The 11,768-nt window shown below is 40.5% G+C and overlaps 1 protein-coding gene across 1 annotated transcript; it reads right to left on the bottom strand.

Moving 5' to 3' along the window:
* Positions 1-3,240: 3,240 nt before the first annotated feature.
* Positions 3,241-8,300, bottom strand: olfml1 (olfactomedin-like 1). The gene is made up of 8 exons (XM_053427036.1): positions 7,906-8,300; positions 7,411-7,514; positions 7,102-7,292; positions 6,330-6,433; positions 5,715-5,906; positions 4,185-4,365; positions 3,940-4,099; positions 3,241-3,587 (listed from the first exon to the last, which is right to left on the bottom strand). Exons 1-8 carry the CDS (start codon positions 8,029-8,031, stop codon positions 3,431-3,433), a joined length of 1,215 nt encoding a protein of 404 aa, XP_053283011.1. The 5' UTR covers positions 8,032-8,300; the 3' UTR covers positions 3,241-3,430.
* Between the last annotated feature and the right edge of the window lie 3,468 nt (positions 8,301-11,768).

Consider the following 11,768-nt stretch of genomic DNA (forward strand, 5'->3'; position numbering starts at 1 on the left):
TCACTCACACCTAAATCCACCAGGGGGCCCCGCACCTCTAACAAGCACTTCTGTAGGGGAGAGAGGATTTCCCTGTTAGGAACTAATCAGGATTCACAAGCTGCTAGAAAGAGAAAAACAACCAGTCACACATATTGACAAATCTATAATTAACTTAATCTCAAATCTGTATGTCTTTAGACTGTGGGAGGAAACTGGAGCACACAGCGAAATCCCACTGGGCCATATGGTGGGAATTACATCATCATGATGTCACTATGAAGTCCAGAAAATGACATCACATAGGAAGAGTGTACTCATGACTCATGCATTAAAGTTGTGAACCAATACGATTAGAGCCACGATTTACAGCTTACTCAGATAATTAATCATTCATCATCGGATGGTTTAAATGATGTCATGATCATGTGACTATGACATTATATTAGTGGAGGCATGAGTTCTACCGAGTGTGATTCTAGTTAGTAATTTAATTGTGGAAATCCCTGACTCAACAAAAGTACTTAAAACATTTTTTAAAGTACAAACACAGGAGAATAACATTTAAGCCGAGTCCCATCTTGTGAGTCACCTGGTAGTTGAAGTCACTGCTCTCCCTCAGAGCGTCCGTGCTGAGCAGACACCTCCACACTCGACCTCTCAGAGTCGGAGGGACGCCCATTCTGATGAATCGCTCAATCTGACCACACAACAAGAAGACACGTGTTTTAAAAAACAGCTGCTTGATGCTGCAGAGTGAAATGATTAAAGCATCTTCTGTAGTTTATTGGAGTCTGACCTGGCTCCTGCAGATGAAGCTGGATCCGTTCCAGTAGCTGAGCAGCTCACACAGCTCCTTCACCCTCTGTGAGCTCAGCGGGGGGTAACTGAGAGAAAAGACACAACATGGTGAGACCGGACTGATTCATCACAACATGAGAATCATCCGGTTCAGAGAAGAGTGATGAGCAGAGACTGCAGCCGCTAGGAGCTGCTGATGTAATACTTCACTACTGGTTCTAGAAATGATTCACGCTTCTGTTATTGTTTGAATTTATATGTAACGATGTGGTTTCAAGTTCTCAAATTAAATAATATCTTCATATGAAATCAAAACATGTCATGTTGAGCTCTAGGATACTTATGAAAGTAATTTCTCACTTTGACCAAACATGTATTTGAGAAACTGATGGTCACAATAATTGGTAATGAAAAGTGAAACTCTTGATTCTCTTCTTAATATCCAGTATTAAAAACCTAGAATTACACCTGCCAGCACTATTTATTACAACATAATCATTTGTGTTACTGATGGGGCTGAAAGATAAAAGGTTGACATCAGTCAATATCAATCATTATCACCATAAATTTCCCATTTCTATTATTTTTTAAGTTTATAGACAGAGTTTTGCCCCTGAGTAACGGTTATATAAAATAAAATAAAAGTATTATTAATAATAAATCAAATAATTACAACAACAAAAAATACATCAACCATACTGAGATCAAGTATTTGACTGTTAGTGTGTAGGTTGAGGACAATTTAATAATAATTCATTTAGATTGTTTGAGATTGAATTACGACTTATTTAATAACAAGATCTGAATAAATATAGTGACACCAATAATGATACAAAATACAAATGATAAGAGTTATAAACATCACATTATAAAAGAGATGTGTGTTAAGAAGTGAGATAGAACTGGCAATTAATTATAATATAGATATAAAATGAGCTACATGAGAAACCACGTCGTCACAACAACGACACAACAAAGTGTTTACACAAATCAAAGTCAGCATCCTCTTGATTAGAACTAACGACAGTAAGGACACACAACTTAATGAACGTGTTGTGTGATGAATGAAGAAGATGATATTAAACATAAAGTGACTGAATGATTAACTCTTCTGAACTTTGAACTGTGTTATAAGGTTGGTGCAGGTTAGCAGCAGGTTAGCAGCAGGTTAGCAGCTAGTTAGCAGCACGTTAGCAGCTAGTTAGCAGCACGTTAGCAGCAGGTTACCAACTGGTTAGCTCCCCCCCTCCCAGGAGTTGGTCTGCCCCGCACCTGTACTCGTGACACCGGTGATGGACCTTCTGCTCCTTCCTCCTCGTCAGGTTGAAGCCGAACTCGTCGAAGCGCAGGTCCTGGTCGCTGCGCCTCCTGCTGCTGGAGCTCCTCCTGAGGACGGAGCTCCTCCTGCTGCTTCTCCTCCTCATGTTCGGACCCTGAACTTTCCTCCTCACACTTTGCTTCACTTTTGAATTCTCTGATTTCTGTGTATGCACAACGCCCGCCCCCGTCCGGACTCCCATTGGGTTAGCTGGTGCGCACGAAGCGCGGTGATTGGTTTAGCTTAGACTGGACTGTCGCAGTTGACCAATCAGAGGAGGGCAGAGGTTGGGGTCTGTCGCAGCAGCTGTTCAGCTCAACGGTCACATTAGACCCTCCTCTTTCACTACGTCATCATTAACTGAAAGTGGGGAGCCCAGGGTATTTCATATTTCCATCAAAATTGATATAATATATATATGTACCCTTAAATAATACCTGATAATGATATACAAAAATAAATATACAAATATTATTATATCCATGATGTCATATGAAGTATTATTTAAGGTCTGGATTATCATACAGTACAGATAGATAGATAGATTGATAGATAGATAGATAGATAGTTAGATTGATAGATATATAGATAGATTGATAGATAGATAGATTGATAGATTGATAGATAGATAGATAGATAGATAGTTAGATAGATAGATGGATAGATGGATAGATGGATAGATAGATAGATAGATAGATAGATTGATAGATAGATAGATAGATAGATAGATGGATAGATGGATAGATGGATAGATGGATAGATAGATAGATAGATAGATAGATAGATTGATAGATAGATAGATAGATAGATAGATGGATAGATAGATTGATAGATAGATAGATAGATAGATAGTTAGATTGATAGATATATAGATAGATTGATAGATAGATAGATTGATAGATAGATAGATGGATAGATGGATAGATGGATAGATAGATAGATAGATAGATAGATAGATAGATAGATAGATAGATTGATAGATAGATAGATAGATAGATAGATCGATAGATAGAGAGATAGATAGATAGATAGATAGATAGATAGATAGAGAGATAAATAGATTAAATCATAAACTATGCACCACATGTCAAAGCACACATTTTCAATCCTTCATTTGCTTCAACTCAATAAAAAAAACAATATTTTAGTGCTTTTTTTTATTATGGTGATACAAAGTATAAAGTCTCTGTATAAAATGCAGTTGCTTGGACACTATGGTTAACAGGGATGAAGGCAGCGTCCATTGCCAGCAAAGGATCACTAAACTGAAAACAGCAGGTTATAAACTCTCAGGTAAATCTCTCTCTTTCTACTGTCTACTGTTTTCTGTCCTCATTCCGCAGCGACCTGGACGTTCCTGCGTGTCTCCACTCTGTAGATGGTCTGGTAGCCGTCGTCCCAGGCGTACAGCTGCTTGTCCCCGGGGTGGTAGTGGATGCTGCTGTGGCTGGTGTAGCGCTTCGGGAAGAACAACACCGGACTCTCATTGCTATGGCACAGAGGAGAGGATTGGTGAGGGGGATAGGGGTTCAGATGAAAAGCAGATCACATGTTTTAGAAATCTATTGCTAAAGGGTTTAGGGTTAATCCTCAGTCAGTCTCAGCTGTCAATCATGATGTTTCCTCCCAGTTTTAAAGCATCAATTAACTAATTAACTCAAAAGTAACATTAAGACTTGAACAAATATCAACGACCTAAAAGATCAGAAACCATCTTTGAGAAATTGTAGTGTGGTTCAAGTCCCATTTGCTACCATGGAGGAGACGGCTATATTCTGCAGCCAGCCACCAGGGGGCAATAGAGATCTCGTCCATCTTTACAGTCCGTGGTGTAAACCGACCTGTGGATGGTGTCGTGGATGTCGTAGAGACACTGGATGGTGGAGCGTCCTCCGTAGCGCGTGTTGTAGACGACGTAGAGCGTCCCACATATCAGGAAGGCTCCTTCAGCATCGTGACTTCTACACTGAGTGTCCCACGTGTACTCAACTGCTAAACTCACTTTGGAAATAAAAGTTTATTATAGATCAGATTAGTTATATACGTATGAAGACCCTTGGGGGGGGGGGGGGGGGGGGGGTTCTACCTTTATCCAGTTTGGTAATGACCAGGTTTCCTCCGTACTCTGGGTCAGCGTGGATGACCCACAGGCCGAGTTCATCCACAGCCAGGTCCAGGTACGTGTCGGGGTTCAGACTGTAGACTGGGAGTCGACCTGCTCCTTGGAGGAGAGTGTTGTCCACCACTGTGCTGTTCGACAGGTCCACCTTCATGTGGAGGGAACCAATGGAAATAAACCAATCAATGTACACTTATCAATGACAGTTATGACCGATATCTTGTAGCAACAATAGAGCAAGAGTTCAAACAAGACAGTGGTTTTTCACTTTGGGCACTTTCACATCATATCAAATATACTTTATTGTCCCACAGGGAAATGTGTCGTTGTGCCAAAGTGCTACAGCAGCTGCAGAAGAGAACATCGTACAGGAAACAACAACAACAACAACAAACAACCATGCATGAGGACATATCACTCAAGAGCCAGAATAATAATGGAGAATAAAAGTTAGTTGAATATTGCCCCTGCCCTAAAAACACTTTAAATGATAAAACACTTAAAAGATGATGGCAAGGTAAACAAATAAAAAACAGAAACTGGCTTTGAAACTTAAAAACCAAAGTGTGAAATGTGCGAGACAAACATCAACCTTTGCATATTGCAATCTGACACTGTTCACTGTCTTGCATCTTGCAATTCACTTTTACTACTTTTTTAATATCTTTTATCTATTATACATATTTTATTTAGATAAGTTTATGTCTAAATAAATGTTACTTTGTATAAATATTAGAAAAAGGGAGTAAATAAGAAAGTAAATAGTGAGTAAATATATATTGTTTCTTTTTATTGCTTTTCTTATGTGTGTTGTATTTATTGTGTTTTTATAACCAGAGCAAATTCCTTGTAGGTGTAAACCTACTTGGCAATAAATACTTTCTGATTCTGATTATTCATGTTTTAGTTCGAATAACAGTTGAAAGGTGAAAAGTGCCTCAGGTCACAGACAAAGAGGTGGTTTGGTGCGTTTGTGTTAAAACTCTTTTGTGTGTAGTTTGCTGGATGTTTGCACTCTTCACCTCCAGTGATGTAACGGTCTCTAAACACTGCAGTGAGACTGAGTGGGTGCGGCGCCATTCAACAACAAGTAAAAGCTGTGCAGAGTTTTCTTCTACTGCATTTAATTAAATTGTATATTTTTGAAAACAAACAATTTCCAATTATACTTTCTGGAGCAGTTGCATGTGCTCCCTCGAGGAGAGTGAGCTCAGCTTACTGGAACACAACTGTTGCTTTTGGCTTCATCAGCTTTCTGACCTCAACCAACACGGAGCAGCGAAGGAAACGGTTCTAAACTCAACTCCCTCGATGAGTCAGAAGCTTGAAGCCATGTGAGGTCAGGGGCCAAAGCAAAGCAAGTCGTCTCTGAGGACTGAAATCAGCATCGTCATGAACTTCTCCCTGAAGCTGGTGCCGGGACGTGAACCCTCGGCCTGATGGTTAAACACCAGTTTATAGAAACACAGCACGGACTCTGGCTCCTTGTTCCCTCACCTTCAGAATCTGGTTGGGTGTATCGGCCTTGTGGTAGTAGAGGAATCCGTTGTACACCACATGACCCGTGCCCTGCCAGTGGGAGGGCAGCTTCACCACCTTGGCCGAGGAGGAGGTGGTTCTCTCACTGAAGCTCTGCAGGGACATGTACTCCAGCAGCGTGTCGTTACGGACTCCACTGAGCAGGTAGACCTGGAGGATTCACACGTGGGACCAGCTGAGTGAGACCCGGGTCCTTTCTATTCAATGCACTCGAACTTTAAACTACTGTTATGCAAATAGCGACCACCAGGGGGCAGCAGAGCACACTATAAGCCAATTTTCATGAGGCTAACACGCTAATGTACAGTTGTTGAATTAAAAATACAGAAAACATGGAGCAAAATGTGTGTTTTTGGAACACACTTATTCTTATGCGACTTTTACATTGTGCATTAACACAACTACCCGACAACCGCAGCGAGATAACTCACGACAAAAGTTGTTAAGAGAAGAAGTTCAGTGATCATCTGTCTCACACTCAGCATAAACACACTTCTCTGCCCTGGAGAGAGCAGCAGCTGCCGACTGTAAACATCACACATCATAACTTCCTCTTCACAGAGAAGACCAGACCTTAGCAGATTGTCCTGACGGGTCCTTGAACCAGGAGCCGTGTGTGTCTCCTGCCTTCTTCACGATCTTCAGGGACTTGATCTGAGTCAGAGCCATGCTGCAGTCTGGACACAGTGGAGAGGAGAAGAAGAGCAGATGGTTTCACTGAACTGTACACAACCCTGTTTATCTTATTTTTAACCTCTGCCAAGGAAGTTATGTTTTTAATCTGGGTTTTTGCTATTTTAGAAGAATACTACTAAGAATACTAAACAGATTTCCATGAAACTTGGTGAAAGAATAGAACAAAGAACAAGAGAGAACCCAGTGACACTCGGGGCGGATCTCTGTCTTCAACATTGTGAGAAAGGCCGTTAGCTTTTGGGGGGGGGGGTCTCCCAGTTCCCCTCTAATGTGGTTACTGGTGTATATATGAGATCATCAATTGACTCTGCAAGGAAACACCCACAAAAACTATTCTGGGGATTTGGAACACGTCCACCAGTTTCTCAGAGAGGGATTCCTGTAACTTTATGAATTTTTGTTTTGCATTTTTAGAGGACTGATATTCATGAGTGTAATTTGGTGCAGCTTGATGTGATTTAAGGAGTTAAGGAGGAATAACTTGTATTCTATTCGTTCACGTTTCTCCTCTTTCATTCTCCTCTGCTTCTGAAGCCTTGACCGAGATGCTATAATCATAACAGTTCCTCCCACTCAGCCTCCTTCCTTCCTTCCTTCCTTCCTTCCTTCCTTCCTTCCTTCCTTCCTTCCTTCCTCCCTTCCTTCCTACCGTTCTCCACTATGATCTTTGCTTTCTTCTTCAGCTGGTCCAGCTCTGCAGCTTTTATCTGTTGCTCCAGCAGCGCCTCCTCCATCTCGATGTCGCTCTGCGTGGGCATCTTGTTTTCCAGATACTCCAGCTCTCTCTCCATCCGGTCCACACGCACCGACACGCTGTCCACCTGAGTCCTCACCTCGGACCTGCGGAGGGAAACACCAATTCACTTCATGGACGTTTACTGTGGTTCTCTCTTTCTATCGCATACTGACAATTCATTTCTTATTTGTAAGAAGTGTAAAAGTGGTATTTTAAATGTACCTGAGGACACTGAGGGAGGACAGATAGGTCCTGACCTCAGAGGACAGGTCGTAGGTCTTCTGGGTGACACTGGACGTGCTTTGCTCACATTGACTTAGACGCTCCTGATTTCATCAACACAGAAAACAGAAATCATTGATAATATATAATATAACTTTTTGCAAGTTTAAAGTCTAAGTCGTCCTGATATTTGTAGAAGTGGAACAGCTGCAGTGGGGGGGGGGGGGCTGTAACAAACTTTTCATGTATCTGTACTTTACTTCAGTAGAATTATCTTCAGGCACATTTCAATAGATTCGAAAGAGGCTGGAACACAATGAAGCAATAAACTGTTGCATTAAATAAAGAACATATTTAAGGTATATTTAAAAAGTAGATACATTTTACACAAGTTGAAAAGTTAACTTGGTACTTTTACTCGAGTGCATTTTACTCTTTGTATTAGTACTTTTACTCTGTTAAGATGTGAGGCTCCTCCCTCCAGCACATGCTCACCTCCATCTGAGACAGCCTCCTCTCCAGGTACTGGAGGATGAAGGCGTCCTGGGACGAACCCTGACTCTGGACCGAACCCAGTGTCAGACACAGAGAGAGGAGGACGGGGACCAGTCGGCCTGACATGATGAATATGAAGATGATATGAAGATGATATGAAGATGAACTCTGTCTGTTCTGTCAGTGATAACGAGACTTCAGCTCTCCTGCAGCGTCCAACCCCACTCAGACCGTCCTCCAACAGGAACATGAATCCATTTGTCCAACTTGTGCTGATGAAAGAAGATCCAGTAACTTCTCCTCCACCAGTGATTTACTCCAGTTCCAGTCGCAGCTCCACAACTTTCTGCCTCGTTCCTCTGATCGCTCGCTGCTCCACTGGCTTTTTGGATCCAAGTGAGCCTCACCCACAATCCCTCCCAGTTCCCCTCCCAGTCCCTCCCAGCCCCTCTCTCTCTCTCTCCCACACTCTCAGTCTCTCTGGATGTCCCTCGCCCAACCTTCCCCTCCGTGCATCTGAGGTATGAGAGGGAAAAACCAATAGATGGGAGGGGAGAGAGAGAGAGAGAGAGCCAGAAACAACCAAGACTTCAGACTGGTTCATCCAGCACTTTTATTTTGTAATGGTCTCCAGATGCTGCACTGACACGTCCTCACTTCTCTCACAGAGAAGAAACTATTCAATAATCAAATGTTAAGATCTTTGTCATGAAGTAAATCAGCTCGAGCTAATCACCCATGAAAAGTTTGGTTTATGAGTTTTATGAGAATAGACTTATATTACGTAATTTTAAAATAAATAACTTAAAGAAAATGTCCTTTCTTTGATTTAATTTATTTTAAAACAAGTAGCTCAACAAATAAATTATACATTAATCAATAGACATCTTCATAACATAAATATTATTCAATGAGTTTATTCTGTTTCTTTATGTTGTTCTTGATAAATCTTCTTGAATTGAATAATATTTGAGGGATATTTTATACTTCAATTATATGAACTTTATGATCCTTGTCATTTGATATTAACGTAAACAGCTTCTGTATTTCAGAAGATGAAGTCATCACCAGTAATGATATTGAAAGAACTAATATTTTTAATGTTAAGATGATCTGTGTTTGTTTCTCTGTTAACATGTTAGTATCCTCTCCTCTGTTTTCTTACGTGTTATTCACGTGTGGACGTTCTTCTCATTGAAGCTCTGTCTGATCCACTGCAGTGTTTAAAGCCCACGACCAGATGTTGTCTGTCATAACAAAGCAGAGGAAACAGGCTCAGCAGCAAACCACACATTACCCATAATGCCAGTGGTGGTGAGGCTTGGACAGGAATCAGTCAGAATATTAGAACCACCCTGGATCAGCCGGTCCGTTCAGACTCTGTGTGAAGCGTCCGGACACCTAACCTGCATTTTTCAGTCTGAAGACACAGTAACTGTCACTTTGGGAGGTTGTGTTGATATTAGATGATAACATGTCTGTTGTGTTGTTGTCTAGACTCGTGTGGGAATAAATGACCGGGCTGTGCTGTGTGATTGACTCACAATAAATCCTCTGATCCTCTTGGTGGACTCTGTGTGTAGAGTCAATGTGATGAAGATAGTTTGTGTGTATGTTTCTCTTGATATAGTTGTGTGTGTTCTTTTATTTTTCCGTCGTGCTTCCCTTCCTGTTATTGTGTTTTGTGATTCTCTATTTGTTGTTGTTTGCCCTTCAGGGCCACCGTACTCCACTGACAGACAGAATGAATTGCACTTTAAATGTTGGATGTTTTTAAAGCTGCTTTATGTTTTTTAATTTACATGAATGTGTCTTGTGTTTTCTTTAAATGTGACTTGTACCCTGATCTGTGGATTTCAGCATTTCCCTCATGTCCTGTATTGTGAATGATGAAAGTGACGAATAAAGCTGGATTTGAATCTTTTCCTTGGAAGCTTGTTGTTTATCAAGATGTAAATATGAAGCTACTTTCTCTGTTCACTGATCAGCTGTTCTGATGTTGTTGTTGTTATAATGTGCAAATGTGAATATTGTGTTTGGGTTGTTTTTGAATTTATACTCATAGGAAAATAAAGATCCAACTTTTCTGCTAATATTCGTGAACTTTTATATTAAAACACTGTATAAAGATAAAAACGCAATAAGATTATATGTGTTTAAATTATTTCATCTATGTTTCTTAAAACAAGGATTCAAAGTCCTTCACATATAAGCAACACACAAGTAAAAATACATATAATGTATAATATAAAAACAAATAAAAACCCTAATTATAATAATAAAAACTAGAATTAGGTCAAATCCAGGAATGTGATGCAGTGAAAGTTTGTGTAAAATATTATAAATAATGTCAGAGAACTTACCCACATACTCTCCAGGCCTCCGCTGCTATACCAGGTTGCTACCAGGAGGTGGCGTCATATCACAGTAAGCTTTCTACAACATGACATATACACAGGCTTACAGTAAAAGCCCCCCCCACACCTCTTTAACGGTGGTCTATAATTACAGCCTCCTGCTGAATCCTCTGTGAGGAGCAGAGGTGATAATTATAAAGCAGCAGAGAAAGAAGGAGCTCAGTTCAGGAGCTGCTGCAGATTAGAATAATTATATATATTTATATATATATTTATATTTATCACTTAAAAAAAAAACAATGTCTCAGTGTGATGACAGATCACAGGTTTGATGCCGAATGTCGAGCGTGTTGCTCAAAGGAATCTATTTTACTCACGTTTCTGTTAATCTTTTCATTAGTCATTAATTCATAATCACAATTGTTTTATCTGCTGTCTTTATTATTATTGTTTATATTTGTCCTATAAGAGTCGTATAAATAAAGCTATTATTATTATTTTGTTGTAAAATTCTGCTCTACATCACAACCCGTGGAAACGTACAATTGCAGTAAAAGCAATTTTATGAGTAACAGACGAATTGAACAATCATTTCAGTGAATATCAACATTTGACTTTCACCCTCAGGTCGAGAAAATTGAACCGATTCAGTCACACAATGAAAATCTGTCCTCTGAACATCATGTTCCACTTCACAGAAGAAAAGGAGAACGTGTCCCCGTGAGAGGACGAATGGTTCCAGGGTCGCGCTCATTACACAACATGACGACAATAAAATAAAATAATATTCTGCATGAGTGGACTTTGAACTGTGTTTTGTGTTGTAATGAAAAACCTTAGTTTCAGGGAGAGGGTGCAGGATAATACCTGGGAGAGGTTTGGGATTTTATGTTGTTTCAGGTGGTTTGATTGTTCTTAAGCAACTAACTCACACATGTAGGTACACACAAACACACACACGAACACACACACACACACACACACACACACACACACACACAATGAGATGTCACCTAATAAAAGATTCATTACATTGTGCGGAGACCTATAAAATATCCATAGTGTCTCAGCAAGACGTTGAAGTGGGTTCACAGGACTGACAGGGGTAATCCCCAGAGCTTTGTGTGTCTCTGTGTGTTTGTGAAGGATTTTAGTTGACATATTGTGTTTCTACATGTGTGTGTTTGTGTATCCATGGGTGCAGGAAATTTTTTCCATCTACGTGCGGTTGTGTATATATTTATCTGTAATGACGAGGCCAAGCTTTTACATGTGTTTGCTTCATGTCTGTATGTGATGGTGTGTGAACCATAGGTATGAACCCCTATCTGTGTTGTGTGTGACTGCTCGTGTGCACTGTGTGTGTGTATGTGTTTGTGTGTGTGTGTGTGTGTGTGATAGCAGCTTCCTGCCTCCCTCTGTCTCTTGACCTTTCTTTCCTGCGTCTGTCTGTGCGTTTGTCGGATGATGAGGTTTTAATGGAGCCGGTGGAAACAGGTTCTGAGG

Source organism: Pleuronectes platessa, chromosome 7 (genome assembly GCF_947347685.1).
Source record: "Pleuronectes platessa chromosome 7, fPlePla1.1, whole genome shotgun sequence".
Taxonomy (NCBI): Eukaryota; Metazoa; Chordata; class Actinopteri; order Pleuronectiformes; family Pleuronectidae; genus Pleuronectes; species Pleuronectes platessa.